This window comes from Pagrus pagrus (assembly GCF_965226575.1).
Source record: "Pagrus pagrus genome assembly, chromosome: 14".
Classification (NCBI taxonomy): domain Eukaryota; kingdom Metazoa; phylum Chordata; class Actinopteri; order Spariformes; family Sparidae; genus Pagrus; species Pagrus pagrus.
The window spans coordinates 25054862-25078833 of record NC_140198.1 but is presented as its reverse complement, the minus strand read 5'-3'; the positions used below and the strand labels follow the sequence as shown (position 1 = coordinate 25078833).

At 40.0% G+C, this 23972-nt stretch overlaps 1 protein-coding gene across 3 annotated transcripts in view; it reads left to right on the top strand.

Moving 5' to 3' along the window:
* Positions 1 to 23972, top strand: part of LOC311269615 (vacuole membrane protein 1-like) — a 60174-nt gene that overhangs the window by 12425 nt on the left and 23777 nt on the right. For all 3 annotated transcript variants that reach the window (XM_084373849.1, XM_084373850.1, XM_084373851.1), the window contains 3 exons: positions 8738 to 8980; positions 12740 to 12871; positions 23739 to 23819. In XM_084373849.1, the coding sequence (XP_084229975.1) occupies positions 8738 to 8980; positions 12740 to 12871; positions 23739 to 23819 (456 nt within the window). The remainder of the gene's footprint in view (positions 1 to 8737; positions 8981 to 12739; positions 12872 to 23738; positions 23820 to 23972) is intronic.

Sequence of the window (23972 nt, the reverse complement as noted above, 5' to 3'; positions counted from 1 at the left end):
ATTTACAGTCCCTTGTCATTCAAAAAAATAAACCAGTGGCTCAACTAAATAAAGGAACATTGTGAATTTTCTATATTCAGTTTTTTTTAGGATTGCTAAATTATAGGTTTCCAAGGAGGTTTGTGTAGAATATACAGATTTTCCCCTGCAAACCCCCTAAAATTAAGTTTTGGCTGTTGGCAATTACCAGGAGCACAGCTTTAATTAGCGCCAGCTATCGCTGTAAGTGCCGAGCAGGTCTGAGAGTGAGGCTTCCACACACTGTCCCTGCACTGTTGTTACTACCACACTCACACACACACACTGCTGTACAGGTTCCTAAAGTTCTCCCGCTAAAAAAATGCCGTTATACAGTTAAGTGCAGTTTGCCCACGCGTTCACAGTCTGACAAGAATATGTGGGTGAGGGAAACTCGGTCACAGCATGGCAGGGTATCGGACAAAGGAGTGTATGTGTGTGTGTCTGTGTCTGTGTGTTTGTGTACGTGTGTGATGCACTACTCCTTACTCACCTGACCATCGTCTTTTAAGCTGACGAACAAGCAAACAATAGGGCACCTTCACGTTCACAAAGACAGAAACCTGGTTGCTTTGTTTGATTCGTGACTCATACTCCTGCTGGTCTGTATGACCTGGACTAAACTTTCCACCATTCACAAGTGTTTTTTTTTCTTTGTTTGTTTTTTTTTTATTTTGATCACTTGACAACACTTGATTAGAGAGTTGTTTCTGAACTAAGAGCTGATAAGGCTCTGGGGCGGCTCTTTAGAAAGAGTTTAATTTAATCTGATAGGTGTTGGCATACTACATATATAAACATTGCCAAGATATTTCAGAATTTTCTTGACCTCTCTGTGCGGGCTCTCTGTGTCAAACATGACTCGACAAAGCATAATCGCTCCTCTGTTCATCAAGGTGAGAATTGATACCTTGCATGCATGTTACCTGGAACATGAGTGACACATCAGGATCAAGTTCAGTAGTTCTTTGAAAAGCTGAAAAGCTACTCTTGACTCACCACTGGCTCGCAGTAATGGATCTCTCGCTTTAACTCCAACACCTCTTAAATTCAATTTGAAGCCATTCATTTTTAACTACATCTAGATAGTATGTCAGAACTTTATCGCTCGGATTTGATCCTCCCACTACTGAACAGGCAGTATTACTTACATACCATAAAGATACGTTAGTTGGGAATTTTACACTGGTAAATCATGCGTCCGCAGCTGCTCATGAAGGCAATGATCTAACTTTGGGTTTAAATATGAAATACCACAAAAGAGTTTTTACTTCCTTTGGCAAAAACAGCACAATTGCCTTTTAAGTAATTCATTTGCTTCCTCATAAGGTTGGAGACATGGATCTGCCCAAGCGTCTTGTGACTTACTCATCTTCACCAAACTCCTTTAGTAATGAATACCAGAGAGATGTGTAAATGGTAGATGTGTGTGTGTGTGTGTGTGTGTGTGTGTGTGTGTGTGTGTGTGTGTGTGTGTGTTGTGGTTCTAATAGCTTCTCAATCTTAACTGTCACACTCCAGCCATCCAAGGCATGCGTCTGTCTGTCTGTGTCTTAGAGACCCCAGGAGTCCTGCTAATACCAAGTACAATAACCATTCGCTCTGAAAGACACACACTCACTCTCTCTCTCTCTCTCTCTCTCACACACACACACACACACACACACACACACACACACACACACACACAGAGCCCACAGGAAACCAATCCTGGGCCAAAGTGGGCTTAGAGTGTAGCCTGCCTGGAATGGCACCAACAACAAGCCAAACCTGACCAGACCAAACCAGAGCGCTGCTGGCAGACTGTAGGTGTTGAAGTTATTTGAAGAAAAGTTTTGTTATGAAATTCTGCTATAAAGTTCACCAAGTGCTTTTCAGTTACCCGTCACACCATCACACATCCTCAAGTGGTTCTGTAAAGCTGTTGCTTCATCAGCCTCCTTTTTATCCTGATGGACTTTTTTTCAGGACCAAAAGTTTCCCTGCAGTATTTTTAGTGGCCTAAGTGAAATACACTCAATCATGCTTTGGTGTAATTCATCCAAAACATCATCACACTTTGTTTTAGCTTTTAGTGTGTGCTGTTTCTTTATTTTGATTTTGATAAAGGCTGCAACAAACAGTTATTTCCTTTTTGATTTATCTGAAGTTTATTTTCTCAGTCTATAGAATGGAAAAAAAATCTCCACAAATCACAAAACCCCAAGGTGATATCTTCAAACTGCCTACTTTGTCCAACTAACAATCTAAAACCCAAAGAGTTAATTAACTATCACATAAGTCAAAGAGAAGCAGCAAATCCTCACAGGCGAAACCACAGAACATCACTGATTAGACTAATTGATTATTAAAATAGTTGCAGTTTAATTTAATTGATCAAATTTTTCAGCTCTGATTGTGATGGTACACAACAAAATTAAACTATATAAATTAAATAAAATAAATAAAGGTTTATAATCTGTTAAAAAGTTAATTATTTTTAATGCAAATATTTAAATGCAATTTCTATACATATTATGAAATCTATTTTTTGTGCACATTTTACATTAATATGTAACTGTAGATTCAGCATATATCACTGCATGTACTTGTGGTTTTTGACAAATGAAGTACTGCATAAATAAGATTTTGTTCATTCAGAGCTTTTTTATTTGCCATGTTGGAAATGGTATTTTCCTGGCCATATTAGAATAGATTAGATTAGATTAGATTAGATTTACTTTATTTATCCCACGCCAGGGAAATTCACTTGTTACAACAGCTCAAGATGCAACAAGTACAGGAAAAAGCCTCGTACAAAAACGCATGAAGTCAAATAGAAAAAAATTGATATTTACAAAAAACAAAGTGAGTGGAAAGCGATTGTTCAGGAAGTGCTGTGAGTTACACAGTCTGATGGTTGTGGGGATGAATGATCTGCGGTAGCGCTCCTTCTTACACAGTGAGTTGGCAGAATAAAAAGAGCTGATGAAACGAAGGAATCATTAAAAAATTAAAATGTGACTCAAATATTAACCTCTTCTCAGTAAAGTCATTGTAAAATGAAACAACATATTTATATGTAATTTTACTTTTAGAATCTATAAAGTGTGAGGTTATTGAATTTGCAATTGTAAGTCCTAAATTTGCATTAGATATAAAGTCAATTTCAAACCATTTAAATTGAGATGAATGCTTTGTCTTTAGTCCATCACTCAGTGGGGGGTCAGAGTGACTGTGTCTGCTAGTTGGGGGGGAAGTTTCGAACATGAAGTCATAAGCTGAAACCACATGGATAAATCACTGAGACCAGCCCCCCAAAAACCTCCAGCATCTCACAGTCTGTCACAGTGTGTTTGTGTGTGTGCTCGCCACCCACTTCTAAACACCCCCTGCCCCTCCTCTCTGTCTCTGCTCCATCACTGGCCTCAGTCCAACGTTCGCTTACCTCCCTCAGAGATCCTGACCAGGGCTTCTTCATAACGAACTAACCTCTAATGTTTGTTCTGCTTTGCCTCCAGCAGTCTCCCACTGTAAGAAGCGGTTAACAGGTTATGCTAGCCGGACCGTGTCTAATGTGCTTAAATGGCCCTTGACAACCACAGCGACCTGTTAATGACTGGACCGTCCTGTGGTCGTGGTCACTGAGAACTGGTCAGTTTATGGTCACCCATTAATGTCTGGTTTGGAGCTTCAGAAGCAACTACATTTGCCACCATAAACTATCAAGAGTAGTCCACACCATGACTGGTGTCTGGGACGATTATGGGTTGCATCTTGTAGTGTCTCATGATTAAAAGCCATACATTAGGGATTGTATATAACTATCCTTTACAATATACATATCCTTGATCTGCAGTAATTGAAACTGTTGCCTTGCACAGAACATTTGAATTTGGAACACAGGCAGATACAGATTTACAGACAGCTGACATCTGAAATCTGTCATCTGCTGCTGCTTCCTAATGGGAATCTACTAGTTTTTGATACGTGATACAATTCCATCATGAGTGCATTCAATCCACTGCATCTGTCTGTGTGTACAGAGTGAACTAGTAGTTATAATTACACATGTAAAAAGCTCCCTTCTTGCACAAGCTGCATTCCAATTCAAGTCATCATGCCTACGCTGATGTGTTATACTATGAGTGTGTGTGTGTGTGTGTGTGTGTGTGTGTGTGTGTGTGTGTGTGTGTGTGTGTGTGTGTGTGTGTGTGTGTGTGTGTGGCTGCTGAGTTAATGCAGAGATCCCTGTCACAAGGTCACAAAAAAAGAATGTATTGTATTATATATCAAGTGTTTAACAATTCAAGAATATTCTAACAGAGGTGCTGGATACTGTCGGCCAGAGAAGGTGGTCAACTGTCCGTGTCAGCAGCTCATCTCAGCAGAAGCTATTGGCCAACCAGCTTTCACATCCTCCTTTAGTAGGCACACTGACGCACACTTTGTTCTTGCTGTGGCGCTGAGAGGAAGCTCCTTTCCGTTCATGTGCTTTAGCAACAGCCACGCTCATTGCCAATCCCTGTCACATGTCCAGGATAGAGATGAAGGAACAGTTTACTACACATCAAAAGTTATGGTTGATGTTGATGTTGTAACAAGGTGGATAAAAAACTGCTTATAGTTGGCTTATAGTTTTCTTGTATACAGACAAAAGTTATGCAGTTATTCAGTGTTACTTACTAAAACACACAACGTGTTGAACGCATTACCGTCAACATTTGCAAATCCAGTTATTTGAATGTTTTACTGCATTGTCACATTCCTGTTTTTCAGCTCCTTCTACACAGCCTTGTTTGTGCATTGCTACATTTCTTGGCGCATCACCTTACCAACTGTACAACGGATGAATATCATGTGAGCAGGAATGTGTATTGCATCTCTTTTGTGCTCCTGTGCAAGCATATGTGTCCTCATGCACGAAACTGACAAAAGGGTACCCACTCGAAAATTGCTCCATAGGACGTGGATGTGGTGAATCACTCCACAGGGTACCTTTAATTTAAGTCCCATTCAGATGTGATTAGCATTACAGAGGGAAGTAGGGAATAAAGTATTCAATGTGCCCCTCAGTAATTTAACTCATCATTCTAGACAGCATTTTAACCATCAGGAAATTACAGTTTATGATAGATATGGATGTTCCACAGGACCAGCCAAACCAGAATAATATTACCTACCTGTAAATGTTACATTTCCACAGCCCATCTGATGACCTGTTGATCTCATGCTGGCTTTAATTGCTTCCCGTCATTGTATTGGTTCCCAAATAGGTCTGTATTCTGGTGTTAACCTGCTTCTGTCTATCAGATTAGCAAAAACATTTTCTGATCTCCAAATTTCACACTGTGTTGTGAAAGTTAAAGGACAAACAGATCTTGTCATGGAAAAAAACTGAGATCCACTTCAGGGACGTACTCCAGATGGATTTCAATTAGAGTTCAATCAGCGAGTTCACTGAAAAACAGTAGGTAATTGCAGCTGTAATGTATCACAAAAGTGGTGGTGAAAAGTTAACCACATGTGCTTTAATCACTTAAAGTCACTGTCCAGTGCAGGTAATGCCAAAATCACCCAGAATCCCATAGAGAAAGAATTCCAGTCCAGATGGGGCTTCAGATGAAAATTTGACTCAAGTTTAATTTTAGGGACTATTCCTATGTTTTGACTGTGTGCGCTTATTGCTCTATAGTGATGATTTATGGTCAACACACATGCAGACTCTGAGCTGTGTGTGTCTCCTCAGAGTGTGTATGGATGTACTCATACCCAAAAGAGGGGATCCCACTCGTTTTGGCCAGGTGTTGGTTTCTGCATGTTGCCACAGGAATGCCAGCAATGTTGCCTCCATTGTGGATCCCATCGGGTCAGAGAGAACAACTTTGGGCCTCTGTCAGTACTGGTGTGTATTTTAGTGGCTGCAAATATCCCCAACATTTAGCAAATCTCAAAGTAGACACAGTAAGGAGGAGGTGGAATAGTTATTTAAGCATAGACACGTAAACCCCTCACCACTAATTTGTTTATTGTAAACAGTGTATAAGATGGAACAATAGGTTCTCTCAGAGAGAAAAAAAAAATGCTTCCTGCAGTGTGTATTTTGTATTTTTCTCCTGATATTAATCATCTATTGCGCCTCCCTAGAATATGAAATGTGTGCTTGTGTGCCTGTTTTAAGTCAGAAACAAAGGGAAATAGATGGAAGTTACCTGGATGTGGTGGGCTGGGCTGCAGATTAATAGTGAGTCACCTGAACAACAGGAGATGACTGGGCTTTTGTGTAAGGTGAGAAGCAGTGACACAGCATTAGAGCGTGAGGGAGAGCAGGTACTCGGAGTCACGCAACACTTTCTGTTGGCAGCCTGTCTGTGTGTGTTTGGTAAACACACATTACCTGAGAAAGAGTCGGAAGGTGTGAGCAAGAGGTATATAGTCTTTCTTGGCCACAAACACTCTGCCTGTGGAATCTGTCTGTGTGCATGGAGTGGGTTTTTGTGTGTTTGGATGTCAGGGCAGTGAGATCCCACTGGAGAGTCAGTGGGGAGGAAATAAGACTGGGGAGTATCCAGACTGATGCAGTCAATGCTGGGAGTTTCTTGACTTCTCCCTCTGGGTCGATTAAGATTTTACCATTTGTCTTATTCTTTTGTAAGAAAACAAGAGTGTAAGTAAGTCCTAGGTGTGTGATTTTTTAAAGATAATATCATAGTGTCAATAAAATGTTACGATGCCCTATTTCCTAATACTGAGTGTGTAGAAACTAATCTGTGTCATTTAAAGGGAGTGCAAGACATTGCTGTTTCCTGTTGCCTCACACGCCACTGTCCTGCCCTCCCACGTCCCGTCCTGTCCTGCCTTGTCCCATTCAGCTCCGGAAGTTCCAGCCCCACCCCGGGTTTGCCAGATCGTTTTGGCGCTACATTGCGTAATGCCAAACTGCCCCCGTGCGTCACTGGGAGCACCCTTCCTACACACACATACGCATGAGTGTAAACACATGGAATAGACAGAGTACACAGGGCTGGCTTTTCATCGGCCCACACCATGGACCTGCCTTTATTTGCAGGGATCACACAAGTGTTACCGACTTGTTTAATCATTTCAGATATATCTAGGTCATTGTTCAGTGTGTAACATGTGATCTTACAGAGGAAATGCAAAATTAGATGACCTTTTCTTCCTGACTGGATCCTGTTCTGTATGAAACTTAATCAGACATTGTGCTCTCAGATGATATTATCAACCTTATTGTCATGATGTGTCAGTGTAGAATGACCAACGGCCATTTGTACAAATACAGTAGCTTCCTTGTTCCTCTCAGTCAACAAAGTTTGATAACTGAATTCATGCTGTAAGAAGAGCATATCTTTTTTACAGGAACTGTTATACTTTTTGTTCTCTGTTCTGTTCTACAAGCCAGCACTTGATCGATTTTGACCTTTGCTTTGACAAAAATAGGAAATTAAATTACTCTTGAAAACAGGTGTGCAACATGAAATTACCCTTCAAAACAGGTGTGTTAAATGAAATTCAACCATTTATAAATGATTTAAACTACTTTGTGTGGAAGCAATGGAATGTTAAATTGCTCCTCTTTAAAATAATAGAGGTGCAATTAGAGAAAAGACCAATGCTGGTAGGTACTTTATTTCAAAATGCCAGAAGTGTGTTGAAATGGAGATTTCCACTCTTATATGTTCATTTTAGTTGAAATGTGAGTGTTCATGTATGTGTGTGGCCTTAGGAGTTTCTCTACTCAGCAGCATTGTGGATATCGGGATGACTTGTTTTATGGTGTGCCGAGTCAAGAACACAAAGGCGGCATCTCAATAAACTTTGACCACGCACCAGAAGTCCAACCAGCACCTCTCTTCCTTCCTTTGATTCCTTTGTTTTCTCACTGGAAGCCTAATTGACATGAGCAAATAAACAAGAGCCAGAAATGTAAACCAGACCAGGACCTATCAAAGACAGCGGGTCCTTAAGTATGCTAATGTCTCATTCGTACAACAGGAACAGTCAAACATGAATAAATTCTGTCCTGAGAGAGTCCCTGTTTAGAGCCTGCATCTTTTCCTGCTGCTTTTTCTTCTTTATTATTTCTTTCCTGTGACCACACATATGCAGCATATGGCTACACTCTGTGGTGTGTGTGTGTGTGTGTGTGTGTGTGTGTGTGTGTGTGTGTGTGTGTTAGTGTTTAAAACCTGGGAAAGGTGACTGGGGACGTGGTTTCAATACCCCAGCTTTGGTTTCCACCTTAGATTGTTTCCACCCGGGGCCCTCCACACTTTATCCGTTGAAACTTTGATTCTCTTGTATGTTTTGAAACAGCATTAAGCAGCCTTTTGCATAACGCTTCAGCATCATAGTTGTGTGTTTTTCTGTTTTTTGTGTGTTCATCTCCTAATGGCCTATTTAACTCATATAGAAAGGAAAACAGAGGGTACATTCACTGTTATAGCTTGCAGGGAAAAGCAGAGGAAGATTTCCACTGCTGTAGGAACTAGAAGACAGAGCTTATACTGGCCCACATATAACTGTCTTCAGTATTTGACTCACTGCTGTCCCTTTCTCTTTATGCTAATAGTAAAGTGGTCTTCTTCTGACTCAAAACTACTTCCAACAGGTGGACTCAACTCCCACTCTATTTTTCACTCCTCTCTCTTTTTGTCTTTTTCTTCCTCTTTGTCCGCCTTTCTCTCTGCCTCTCTGTCTTTCTCTCTATATTTCTAAGGGACCACACATAGCATCAGTGACCTTGGCGGCCTATGAATGTGGCTCAGTGGATTTCCCCGAGCCACCCTATCCAGACCAAATAGTCTGTCCCCAGCAGGAAGCCCCAGCACCAGGATCTGATGCTGAGCAGGTGGGCGTGGAGGCTGCGGGGGTGGATGGGTTGGTGGGATCAGCAGCCATCCATGGAAGCATCTCTCTCTGGACTATCATCTCTAAAGTCCGCCTGGAAGCTTGTATGTGGGTGAGTGCCCGTTACACACTGGCTGTGCATACTGTATACAGCTAAAGAACAGGCAATTGCAGGATCTACAAAGAGTTAAGTTTCTATAAACATTTCTCATGGCTCAGTTTTGGTCCCAGTTTGCAGTGACTTTGCACATTTGCCAAAGCTTTGACCAGAGTGTGTGCCTTGAAATATTGTTTGTCAGGTGAAAACCCTCAAATCTTCTAAGTGCATGTTTGAATTTATCCAGTGTGTTTTGAAAGTTGTTAATTAAACAAAAGGGGGTTAGAAACATGAATATTACCTAAATTGAAGGGGCAGGGTCAAGCAATGCATGTCAGGGACTCCAAATTTCGAGAGAAAATCAGACCATGAATTATTTTGTTAGTTAAGATGCAATACATGCTTTGGCAAGAGAACAATTAAAAAGATGAAAACTTGGTCATTTATGTGTATTCTCCCTTCAACCAACTACAAATAATTATATACATCTTTTAGATCTCCACCATTACCTTGTGAACGGCCATGTGGTCCCATACCCTAATTTTAGAATCCCTCTAACATGTGGGTATCAATCACTTACCCATTATTTTCTATGCAGTACTTACACCAGTAAAGGCTCAAGGTTAGACAAGGTAAAAAATTGCATTCATGCTGTCGGTGCAAATGTCTTCATTGATAACTCATTTACTTGGAAAACCCCAGCCCCAGTGAATTTCCCCTGTGCGTTGTCAGTGGTTTCACACCTCTAACCAGCCTTGTGGCTGACGAGAAAGATGAAATATTTTCAGTCAAAGATCTTAACGGAAATGTTTGTTTACCACTTTATAGTAGAATTAAATAAAAATAAAATGCAAAACAAAAAATAGAGTTTCCATTTAAAGGTTGGACTTCGACAAAGAACAGCCTTCTACCTGGGTTTTTAGTTACACTTAGACTGGGGCTCTGATAGTTTATCAATGACCCACACATGTCTCATAGTTACCATGAAACCACTGCCAATGGTTTGTGCTTGTGTCACACGCACATGCAGGACACATAAAAACAAGAACAGATATGTGCCACAGAGATATAGACGTCACACTCCTTTATCGACTTCTTTGTAATCACGGTATCTATCGTGTCCTCTGCTATTGACAATTTCCTTTTTTGATTGTGAGAAAGGCAGAACTGCTGAACTTTGAGAAAAGAGAACTTGGTCACCAACACATGATATGAGTTTTAACAATCTTTGTTATCTGTTTCCTTGTTCTGCATAATGTGGAAGAGGCTGAGGTGAGAGTGAGGGAACTTGTTCACTATGGGGAACTTTAAAGAAAAACCAGCAGTCTTTCCAGAATCTGCTTTCTACTGTCATCGACCTTTAGACTTCTAATAATACATTAACTACATGCACATACACATTTACAAATTCAAATTTGGAAACATGCACATATACAGTACATATACAGATGTAATAAAAGCATTGGAATCAAAGTTTTATTATATTTTCCCAAAATATTATTTCATTTTAAGTTATTTTAAGTTGTATAACCCTAACCTCAACCATTTTATTTATATGCTAAATTAAATGTTTAAATAATTATATAGAAGTATTAAGCTAATATCAGAAAATATACTGTAATAAATGATGCTGTGATACTGTGGTCCTCACAATTTACACCTTGTAATCGGTATATGTTGTTATATGAGACACACTCCCATTTTATATTCCGTTTAACGTGTGTTTTTGTGTATGTGTGTGCAGGCACACTGATCCTGCATGTAAAAAAGTCTGTATGTTTGATTTATTGGTGCAGCATATTAGTTTTTCTGGTTTAAACTGGAGTCAAATTTTATCTGAGCCAAACCGCAGCCACGCCAGCAGTATAACCATGCTCAGAGGTGTGATATCGGAGTGTGTGTGTGCCACCCAATCCCCTTGGATTCTCCACCACCCGGTCACCACCACACCCCTGTAACCCCAGCCTGGCATGGCTTCAGCTTAGGCTTGTCAGCTCTACAGTTGGAGACACCTGTTGTGCCCAGGGTTTCAAAGCACCCACGCTAGTGTTCCCCCTCCTGCCAGCCACCCATCTTCCGGATACACTGATGAGACATTGCCCTCCCCACCACCACTACCACTACCTCTTCTCCTCCTCTCTCCTTTCTCTTTCCTCCTTTCTTTTTGTCTTTTTTGTTCCCTCTTGAAGCCTCTCTGTCCACTACTGCAGCTCCCTTAAGTGCTCCACTTCAAACACCACCACTGTGCAGGTGGACGTATTTCGCTGCCCCCTTACACAAACACACACACAGGCACATGCACGCTCACAAACAGAGGCAGGGCTATTGAATGGAGCAGCTGCCAGGGAGATTAGGGCACGTCTCCATTATGAGAGAAAACTGGCAGATTTCATCAAAGACTGCAGTGTTAACAAGAGAACAGGGTGTCCAGATTAAAGATGCAGTCTGCCAGGTTTTGGGATAGCACCGCCTCCTGAGAATGATTGTTTGGGCTTGTTGTCGCTGCCATGGTTGCTAACTACTCACTAATCATCTTCTGGCTCAACTATGCCGCTATATACAACTAATGTGGCTGTAATTAGTTAGTTATGTTGTTCTGTGAGAGAGATTGAAGCTGTGATTTTGTGTTCCACCTAAAGAACTGAATGTCACTTGGAGAGCTTCATTGTTTCTCAGTGCTGTTGAGCAAAGGATGTCATGGATGTGTTGGGGCTTGAAACCATATGCCATCTGTAATTGTAACTTACACTAACTGTATCCTTCGCATCTTCTCTCATCCCCCTTGCACCCCTACTCTCCCCCTGTGCCTGGAAACATTAAAGTAATGAGCTGTGAGCAACTCCAAAAACACTGAATTTCTTGGCGGCTGTTTTCATTGTGTTAATTAAGTCTGTAGCCCTCACCCCCTCACTCCCCCCGTCCGCATGTTTTGGCGGTATGAACTTGGTGAACCGACCAGTGCTGAGGATTTATATCCCTCAAATCACTTCCGCTTTCTTCCTGTTAAGCCCCCCTCAATCACTCAGGCTCCTGCGCTTTATAGCTACAAGCTCCTTGTGGCTGTTAGATATCGATATCTTGGTTCCTTTAGACCCCCCTGGGCTTGTTAGCACTTCTTAAATTTTCCAGAAACACTGCATTCCACATGTCCAAAGTGGATTGGAACATAGCAGTTAGCGGTGCAGTGTGTTGATATGCTGTTTAGAGGTGGCATCTGGTTTTTCACCTTCCCCTGGCCTGTGTTTTATGTATCCATGATCGTTTAATAATCTGTGGGATTTTCGTTCTCGTAAATCCTTTCCGTTTTATTCCCATTAAGGGCTCTGATCGCACAATCCCAGACGTCAAGCGGTGCAAGCTCCTTTGGAAAGTGGATATTGATATTTTTGCTCCATTAACCCCCCAGGAGCCATGTTAACATGCTTGTTATGATAATTAGCATTATATTACGACAAATACAGCATTTTTACAACCAAACTACTCAATGCATAATAAAAAAAATTTTGTTTAAAAAAGTAATAAAATAAGCCACAGCCTCTTAATAAAATTTGATAAACAAATAAACAACCTGCATGCACATAACAACTAACGTCTCTCTTTCTCTTTCTTAAAGCTATGTTTAATTCAGCTTGGGACAGAATCTTGTGTCGCCAAAACAATACACAGAAGAACATCACGTCAGTTCTATAAACATGAACAGCTGAGCAGCAGTAATTAAAAATCTGTGTGTGTGTGTGTGTGTGTGTGTGTGTGTCTCTGTTTGTGTGTGTGCAGGGCGCAGGTACAGCTATAGGAGAGCTTCCTCCCTACTTCATGGCGCGGGCAGCACGACTATCCGGAGCTGACCCCGACGACGAGGACTACCAGAGGTTTGAGGAGATACTGGACCAGACCCAGTCTGCTCAGGTGACACACTGCCCCCTGCATCTTCTTCACCTACTCCATCACCTCTGTTATATAACTCCCCTTTCTCCTTCTTCCTTCTCTCTCTAACCTCCACAACGCTCATCTTGTTAAATGCACAGTATGTTACAGTATGCCGCTAGTGTTCTCTCAATTAGACCACCATTGCTACGTGATTTGGGAAGAATGTTCACAGATGAGATAATGTTTTAAATTTGTATTCACCTTATGTTGAAATGACATTCGCCGACTTTGTTACTCACTCTCTTACCGTTTCCTGGACGTTCTAGTAGTCAGTCAGGTGACTAAATGAAATGTACTCTTACCTTTAGTAAAATTATGTATTTCTCTGGGTTTGAAAATTGTTGGATAGATTTTGGATAATGTAAGTACACAACTCAACAAAATATACAACAAATGTCTCATGGTCTAGAAGTAAACATTTAATGCGGAAATCTTACATATCATATCTTTACTTCTCCCTGCTTCACTTCATTCTCACCTCTCTGCTTTTTGGCACACTTATTCTTTATCACTCTGTTGCACTTGTACCATTTCATTTCTCATTTCTCTGCTTTTGGCATTGCTTTAATTTCACATTTTCTCAATTAACTATAGCAATCTCCCTGAAGTGAAATCTGGTGTGCCAGATTAAAACCACATTATACCCCATGTATTTGTGAGGGGATGTGTGTTGACCACTGTGCAAGCCCGAACCTCGGTATCTAAACGGTACAACAGGATTCAAGTGCTTTCTCAATGTCATGACTAAGAAAACAGCAATGATAGACTCGAGTAAAATGTTCCCGCCATTTCCGGCGCTTCATTTTGAAATTCCTTGTAAAAAATGCTTTCGTATCAAACAGCCCTGCAAATGTTTCAACAATGCCTAACAGCTCATTGTAAATATTTATTTTTCCTCCCTCTTGTGATCATGAATGGAGGAGATGGAATGAGGGGAAACATGTGTGGTTTCGTAAAGGCTTTTCATCAGACCTATCTGTCCTGACACAGACTTCATCCTCAGGAATGTTTTTCTCTCTCCAGCAGTGTGGGTCAAACAGTCAGACAGGTCAAGTGCAGTACAACAACTGCAGCCATAAATGGTTTTGAACTTTACAACAGACTCACTTACCCTTGTGTTTGCAAATATACTGTAGCAGACAGACAACAAATAAATCCTGTTTTTTTTAATGAGGATATGCCAGATATCGGGGGTAACTGATTGATTCAGAGGAACATTCATTTTTGCTAGCAGTATGTATTTTAGTTTTATGAATGGAATGCATACAGGATTTGTAGTTTAGATGTGAGCTGTTCCGTACTGGCATGCTGTCTTCGATAGTGTAGTAATTCCAAAAGGAACAATGCCTAAAAGTTATATATTAGACCATGTTTGTGTGTGTATCTGAGGGAAAAACCTTTTTAACAAATCATTTATTCTGATCTGGTCCCATTCAATGAGAAGTCTTTTCCATGTTGTTACCGTGTCTCCTTTATGTCTTCATATGCCAAAAATGTCACAATAATTCTTTTTTTAATGGTTCTTTACAATTCTACCATATTCCTTTTTTCTGTAAGCTGTTAAACAGATGTAAACTGTTAATAACCTGAGCTCACTTTGTATATAGAAAGATAACATTTTTAGCAGGATTTCACTTGTTTCCACCAGTGTTGTTTTAACTATCACAGATTTCTAGAAGCAAGTTAAACCACTCCATCCGTATGAATACTATTATTTGTTTAAAATATTGAAGCAAGTTGATTTGCTTTGGAGATAATTGAATACAAAAAGAATCATAATTTATTGCCACACTAATTTACTAATGGTCCTTAAACAGGTGTCTGTGAACCGCCATTAAGATCTCTGTTGCGATACCAGAAAATATGAATAGTTACTGTGTGTTTCGCAAATTGGTTTCACTTTGTCTTATCCCAATCGAGAGAGTATATATATATATATATATATATATATGACTCACATGGGTTTTATTACACAAGTCAATACCTATCCAGTCACTTGGTCCGTTCTCTCTCTTCTTAAAATTTTAATTTTAACATTGTTCCTCTAAAGGGAAATATTGCCTTAACCACTGTTTTTCATTATTAGTGTAGTTTAACCGACTCCCAGCACCGACACTGAACTGACCCTATGAGATACTAATAATGACATCAGTTCAGGGAAGTCACAAAAAAAATTTGGCGAGAAGAGTCCAAGCTGCTGCATAACAGGGGGCAGGGGCACAGCACCTGCTGTAAGGTCCACTATTACTAATGCTGTGGACAGCTGGGTAGGTTGGCACCAACAGCAGCCCTGGCGTTCAGACCACATGTGTGCGAGTGAAGCTCTGACATCACATACTGATAAAGTGGCGCTTCCCACCGAAACTGTGAGAAAAGAGCAGAGACTGTGGGAGAGGGAGTCACACGAGCGCCGTGGTAAGGAGCAGATTTTGTCTACAAGATCATCTCAACATTGAAGAGCTCCTGTGTGTCTTTTCCCAAACAAACTAACAGTGTGACGCAGGAGGAGCATCGCCTGTTTGTCTCGCATCCGTACGAGAGGAGATTAGAAGTGACGCTGTGCGCTGCTGCTGTCTCAGTACGCAGCTTTACTCTCGCTCTCTCACTGACATTGTTTCTTTTTCTGTCCCTCGCTTTCTATGCTCTTTTTCTTTCTCACGCACTCTTGTTTGTCTCCCACTGTGCATTTCTCTCTCTCTCTCTCTCTCTCTCTCTCTCTCTCTCTCCCCTCTCTGATGATATCTGGCAGTGGGGAGTATGTATGTAATGTGTGCTCATGTGATTGGACAGCATCTGGAGGCAGGTTGCTAGCACCAGCGAGGACCTGCAACATACGGAAACATTTTTTCTCTCGCCAGGGCTTTTACCGTCATTTGGATGTTCTCAGGGTTCCCTCTTTTACTCAAGGAGATCCCGCAACACCTCACCGGTTATCACTTTTCACCCTTTTACTGTTTTTCCACCTTTTAAGGTGTGCACGGAGTTATTAACCTGCTGTGGATTTGTGTCAGATTTTTTTCATTGAAAGCTGACAATCAATAGTTGTAGGCCAAAGTGGAAACAAAGTCCACTGGAATTGGATTGGAGACTTGGTATCGTTGGATCGTTGTGTATTAGACAGGAAGTGGTTAACTTTTGTCCTCAAGGATGTGACACCCCTTCAACCCTACCCCCCCACCCACACACATACGCTCAGACGCTCTCCCACACACGCTCTCCACCCTGTGGCAGCAGAGCTGGATTAAGATGCTGACTTGGTCCCCTTCACTCTAGTCACAGAGGTTTGTAGGTGCCAGCAGTTTGACTTAAACCCAGTGGTATTTCTCCCAGCCTGCACGTGCCAACTTCCTGCCACAAGTGCACGTGATGCACAGCAGTACAGCACTCTGGGTTTTTTTTTTTTTTCATTCATTCAACAGAGCTATTCAAGAATAATGAAGTCATGCCTCTTCTAACGGCTCCAGACGCTGATGTCATGAACATCAGATTTTTTTCCCCTCTTAAATCTTTAGCTCAGTACGAGAGCACTCGTGTGCTGGAGAGGAGACGTCAGTATCGACACAGACTGTCCTGGAGGATCCTGCATGGATCGAGTCCATGATTGCTTGTAACTTGATAATGAAGTTATTTCCTGGCTTGTGTTTTTTTTTTCATCCGGCACGGAAGGGGTTAACAGGCTGTGAATTCTTGATTGCCAACTCCCAGGATCGTATCTCCTGTAACTCAAATCAGGGCCATCTGCGCTGGGCGTATGCCTGCCTTCCCCCCTGGCCTACTGCACTCAAAGGCTCTCTGTGCTGTGGTTTGCCCGGCCCCGTCACGTGACTTCTCTGAAAGTGCCCCCTCCCTCCTCCTCCCTCTTTATTTCCAGTAAACTGTTTGAAAGGAGGGGGGTGAGTCAGAGTAAAACCAGCTTCCCTTTAACCACAGCTTGTTAAAGAATTTGTCAACGTGGACTCAGGGGTGCATTTTTTGTGTGTGTGTGTGTGTGTGTGTCCAGATAGATTTGAATGCTTAGCTCTTCTCTTTTCTTTTTTCTTGAAAGGGGACTGTAGACTGTGTTGTATTGCGTCAGGAGTCCTTAATCTCTCCACTTCCTGTGCCAGAGAGAGCAGGCGCGGGCTTGTCAGGAGTTAATGAGATGAACTTTAGCCGTCATCGTGTCGGGGGGCTCGCGACCGCTCCGGAGATGTGTGTCTTCTGTGTGAAAGACTTTCATTGAGAAAAAAAAGAAAACACAGAGAGAGGGAGAGAAAAAATGTGCGTGGGTGTTGACTTGTGTATAGGCTATGCATAGATTTTTCCTTGTCTGACACTTTAATTTTCCACATGGAGCGGAGTGCCTTGTCGCTGCCTGCTTTTTGTCTACATTTGAACTTTGTACCCCATCGGCACTACCAAAGACTACTGAAAGCAGTGTTTGCTTTGCCAATTTTTTCACAATGAAAAGTCCACTGTTTGTGAGAGAACCCCCTGAGCAACTTTTCTGCAGATCCAAAATAAACAGATATCACATTGAACAATAATGCATTTCAGATGAATAACAGACAGACAAAAAAAAATAATTTGCATAGTTATTTCAAACACCTGACACTTGAAACAGATCCTGTTTGCATTTGCAGTATATCAAGATAAAAACCGGGTTACTGTATCAAGTTCAAAAAACTTCTTGCAGGTTTTTCCTTGTGGATTTTTCTAATAACTGTCATCACCTGGAAACTGTAACTACAGACATTCAAACTACAATGTTTAATGTAGAGCTCACTCTGCTCCTTCCTTACACATTTTAATACAAGACATGCTTCTGTACTTATAAACTGAGTCATTTTTTTGCCATGTACCTAATAAGAGTTTAATCTAATTCAGTGATTCATCCTGGTGACATAATTCCATTTATTCTTGTGAAAAACACCCTTCTATCAATCATGTATTACATTAAATAATCTACAGAATATTAACTTAATTCAATCCAAACAGATGTGACTCTTTATATTACGAGAACAAATCATATACTTCAGTAATGCTTAACTGATGATCATTAACAGTTATTTCATACATTATTTGATTTAGTCATAGTTTAGTCATTCTCAGTGAACCAACCCTGACTAAATAGGGTTAAAAAAAGATAAACGATCAAGTTAGCTAGATTCTAGTTACATAAAACTTTTAAAGATCGATGTATTTGCTCAGAATGGACCTAGTCTCAGCTTTTCTTTAAATCAAACTGGTTGTCAGATGCATTCTTATGCATCAAGATTGCATCAAACATTTACATAGTAAAGTTATTAGATCAGTTAAGGAATGGAAATTAACAATAAAATTAGATCACATAATAGTTTATGTAACTGTTTTATATTTATTGTAAATCTTTGCATCTGATGACCAGTTTGATTGAAAAAAAAAAAAGAAGAAGAGGAAGCTGAGAATAGGTCTCTTCTGAGCAAAGACATAGATCTATCAGCGGTATATGTTAATGGAATCCAGCTAACTTGATCGCATAGCAATTCATGTATTAAGTTACTGCTCCTAAACATTCCTGACATGATTATCTCTTATACCGCTTTTCCACCCAAATTAGCGGGTCTACACAAGTTCTTAAAACGCAGGTACACCCGCTAAAAATCACCTATTGACCCCATTTCCACTTCCCGCAAGCAAGGTAGCCCGCCGGTAATTTTTATCTGAAGCGTTACATTGTATGTGACTGATGTCAAGTTTCACGTCACGAATGCGCGGGAAAAAATAACAATACGGCCATTGTGAAAGAAGTGTTGGTGAATAAATTATTTTGAGCGTCACAACCCCCGCTAAATGACTCATAATCATAATTTGAGCCATTCGGTCCAATAACATTTAGAAAGTCTAGAAGAGCTGCACGATTACATTTTTTCCCCCCCCATTCAGGTTAGCGGATCTCTAAGCCAGGCTAAGCCGGCTCGATTGACGATCCAGGTATTCATAACCGGGAAGACAAGCTTTTTTGGTTTCAAAACACCACTGAGCAGCTTTCATAGGAATGAAGGGGGCTTCGCCTCCAACACTGTGTCCAGTAATAAAACGTCCTTGAATAGACCACATCCCAAATTCCTTCCTTATTTATGCGCCATCACCAGATGTTGATAACGCGTCATCACTTCGCGCAGCGGAATTTGGCGTGTTCACCTCGGTATTGCGTTTAGATCAATGCCGAGCCGAGGTGATAAACACCTGTGTCTAATGCAGAGTCAGTTGACCCTGGTGAAAATGCTGAGTTTACACATTCCCATTGCACACAAAAGCCCGATCTTAGCGGGTTTAAGTGGGATTTTTGACCAGTGGAAAAGGGGTATTACTGTAAACTAAACACAAAAAGTCATAATGACTTGATCATTTGTTAATGGTGAGCAAAAGGAGTTCTTGTTACATTCGGCATTTATTAATGCATTAAATCATTACGACTCTTGCATTATTATATGATTTGTATCCTTAATATGAAGTGTTACCAATAACTGTATATCTGCCAGCAGGTTAAATTATATTTATATTAAAGTACAGCAGCACTTGCTCATGAAACACATGATGGGAACATGCTGTCTCCAAAATGTGGTTTCTGAGGTGCATTTATGATCTGCTTATTCAAATTAGGACTGGCTAATCTCAGTATCAGATGTATATGGAGGGAACCTACAAACAACAGATGAAATGTGAGTTTTGTTCCCCACAGCGGTCGGCTTCATGTGGGGTGATTGTGTAGACTGCTGAGTAAAGCATCTGTGCCGAGCAGCCAAACCTGGAACCAAAACCTCCATGGTTTTAATGACGCTGCACCCTTGACAAGATCTTACCAAATGTAATTGCTGCTAAGCCCAGCCCTGCAGGCCGGCAGTGACGGGGATGGAGGAAGAGGAGGGGGGGCAAGAGGCAGTCCCTGGCAAGCTGCCTGGCAAAGATGGTGATTTTCCATAAGCCGCCAACAACAGAGTCTGGATGTCTGAACCCAAGCCATCCAAGATAGACGCTTCCCCAGTCCAGAAATGCAGAAAAGAGAGAGTCCAAGTACATAGTTCAACTATAGTAAATCACAGTGTCACAAGTTCATACACACACACCCTTTACCCCCCCCCACACACACCACCTCCTCAAGGACCCTTTGTTCGCACTGCTGTGATATTTTCATGCTCACCCTCACTGCATGAGCCAAAAGCTAAACTACAATACCTAATGTAAACAAGGCATGTGTCGTGATGTCAGAAAATGAATGGGATTCACAGGCCATCACCATGGCAATGATTGGTTCTGCAGGGTTCTGACTGCCCTGCAGCACCGGCAGTTGTCAGGTGTCCCTGGGCCAGACACTGTCCTCAGCGGTTCAGCTGTAAACCTACCATACACATTCCTTCCTTCCCTGTCTCCCACCAGCTGAGCAGCTTACACACACACTCTCCCACGCACATGTGCACACCCACACACACATGCATATGCACACATTGGTACAGGCTAGAATTAAAACGACAGGATAGTCCAAGAAGAAACCTTGATGATTGGACATCAGTGGAGGCAGAAATTCAAACCATGAACCAATCAGATTCTGTGTCCCTTCGCTCCCCCCACCACCGCCTTATTAGGCGACCTCCCATGTCTCTCAAGTTTCCTGTCCGCTTGGTTGCACCCTGCAAAGAATGTCATCAGCACTGTACTGGTTTTGTTGACCATATTAGGTATGATCATGTATTGCCAGCCCCCTCCTGAGCCTCATTTTTTACGATGTTTTAGAAACGGAGGCCTTACTTTTGAGAAGAAAACAATTATTACTTGTATGTTCATATGAAACAAATTCATTATTTTCTTCTGTGCCTTCGTCAGTTTATTTGATACAGTTTTAGATGAGAAAAAGATGTTTTTTCAGTGGGAAAATCTACTTTGCATGTAGCAAACATTCATTAAGGATATTTAGACTTAAAATGGTTAAACACAGTCCACTAAACACTAACTATTTGAGGATTTCATTCTGAAATGCAATAGATGCATTTTTGAAACAATTTGCCACATGAAAAATATCAGGAAATATTCTGACGTAATAAATGATTTGGTTCAGGAAAAATATGCAATTTTATAAATGACTCAAGATGAATGTTAGCTTTTATACCAACATAATTATGTGTTCATATCAGCAGTTAATCTGAGTGAGTGTGTATTTTCTTTGAACGGAGGTTGACTCACTTTGAAACAAATCCTTCATGTACTTATTATAAAGAACTGTATTTGCAGTTGTTCATGAATTATTTAGGTTGAGGTTGAGGTTTTTACACTGATTACTATTCCGTTCCCAAATATAAAGTGAGTTTGAAGTTAAATCTGAAGAAAGAAAGGGGATGCATTTAATACAAAACATCTAAAAAAATTCATATAGCAAGTACAAACTAAAATAAATCCATTTATAACAGTCACAGACTTAGATTTAAATTAAAGCATTGAAAAGTATTATTTTTGAGCATTATTCCCTGAAGGATAAATTAAGCATACATTTAAGGCTTAATTCTGCAAAATATGTATTTCGATACCAAATAGGCATTGCTTGCCTATAAAGAGTTGTGTAAAACACATGCTTTATCCAATATGACATAAATATAATGTCTTTGATATATTGAGAACCTCGAATTTAGAAAAGAGGCAGTATTACTACATTACTTTAACATTAACTTTGTAAAGAAGAATAGTTTCATTGTTTTTGATGATGAAAGTACCACAACTCTTAGATAAGTTTAGTTGAATGTAGAATGTAGAGAAAGAATGGAAGCCGTTATGCAGTTTTTTGGCTGTAAAATCCAACACATCAAATTATCAACATATTAAGAACAACAAAATAACTAAATCTTCATCAAATATTTTGGAATGCAGTGTCTTTAGTATATTTTATTGTTGTTTATATTAAGAGTTTTGATTTCCACTCAGAATCAAATAAACAAAACTCAGATTGTATCCATCAGTTTTAATTAAGCAATGGTAAATCTAGCATGGCATGGATGTAGTTATTTTAGAAATTACCTAGATCTTGAATGTGTCATCCAAAAATATATAAGTCCTGTTCCTGGATCTGGGGGTTCCTTTGCATTCCCACTGTGTTCCCAGAACTAGTTTAGGTAAAATCCAAACAGATTAAAGCTCCTATTCCCAGAAAGGTATATTGAGGAAAAATCTGTGTCACTGCTGTGAAAAGAGGCTTTTGTGGAGCTGTCAAGAGGGATAGGGCAAGACTAGCTGAAAAAGTAAGAATTTGTGAGTCACTGGAATGGCCAGAGACTCTTGTCTTGTTCTCACACAATGGTGTTAATAACTAGCACCAGAGGCAAGATAGAGACAAGCTAAAATCAGTTTATCATTCTCCCAGAATCATGAAGAATGTTTTGAGAAGAGTATTGTAATTGCTTTAGAACATGTAGCAGGTGAATCAGTGCTTTTTAGCTTTGAACTTGAAGATATTTGTGATGACAGGATAGTCATGAGTGTAAAGTGATTCTTGCTTTAATTGTGAAACCCATTTTTTTCATTCAAACATTTTAATAAATTAATATTCCCACTAAGAAGTTGTGTATTATTAGATATGTTCAAACTTTTTTGTGATAAATATACACAAGCAGGCAACTGTTCTTCACCAAGAGTTCCTCATCACTTACACTTTTCACATTTTCTTCGGCAATTGTGGATACATTAGAATTAAAACAGTGCAAAGGTTTTTAAAAGTACATGCTAAAATATTAGGTTTTAGAGATTTTTAACATTTAAAATAAAGCTCCTTAACTGGGGAGGGTTTAGAAGCACAAATGCTAAGAGTGAAAATCACTCTGATCCACAGTCAATTAAAATATATGTATTTTTAAGTTCTAAACAATTTACACTGCTGTGCATCTAATTTCTGATGATATAATTTCTTGGTTTGTAAGTTGATATTTTTCTCAATAATTGATGAAAATGTTGTTGAGGGCACATTAAGATGAAGGAGGAAAATCAGCTGCAACTGTTGCATCTGCTGCTCTTTGTAGCTATACCACAACAAAAAGAAATTGTTAAAACTGGTTATGCACTCATTTTTCGTTTCAGTTGGACACCAGAATGTTTTTAAATATAAAATGGAACAGTTTAATATCAGGTAACAGGCAAATAATGTATAAAGAATCTGAAACATTAACATTCAGAGATGATGGAGAAATCCTAAAAGCAACTCTTTGATTATAAGATGTTGTCCCAAATTAATATGTAATCTTAAATTCTTCATTTATTTTAACGTAGCATCTGAATGGGTTTAAAAACATTTGTTAAAAGTCACTTAAAAAAAACATTGCAGCTGGCTACACACATTTTTTTCACACACCTCTGTGATATTCCCTCTTCTACATAATTGCTTAGAAAAACAAAAACACTGGCAAAACTAGTTGCTGTAGTTTTCCCTTAATAAAAGCTTTGGTGGCCCAGACAATTATTTAAATCCTAAAAAATGTACTTATCAATCTGAAATTTAACAGACAATAATTAGAAATAATTTATCATGTGAAACACAAATCATTAATAATCGTTTTAAACTTTCTCAATCTGTCAGACATTATCCACTCTTTTATAAAAAACTGAATTATATGTATCTGATAGAAGCTCTACAACAGTAATTATAAGAATAAATTGCAGTTTTTGCAATAGGCTGTTCAGTACAATTCTGTGTAGCATGTTTGAGATGTGTCCTGCAAACAAGGCAATGTCTTGCATTGTATTGTATTCATCTATATACCGTATATACTTAAACAGTATGCACTGTGTGATCACCTAAACATCAGCAAGTCTTTGATGACACATTTTTCCCACTTCTGCTCTTTTTCAGGACTTTGCCACCCGAGCAAAAGTGGCAGTGCAGAAACTCATCCAGAGGGTGGGATTCTTTGGGATTTTAGCCTGCGCTTCTGTAAGTCTGATCAAATCTTTAAAATTAAAATATTCTTCACTCCCACTTTAGAGTTTATCAGTTTAAATGTTTTTGTCATCTCTGCATTGATGCTGTACAAACATGTAAGCATTATTTTAAGGCAATGGCAGTTCTGAATTGTTGAACATATGA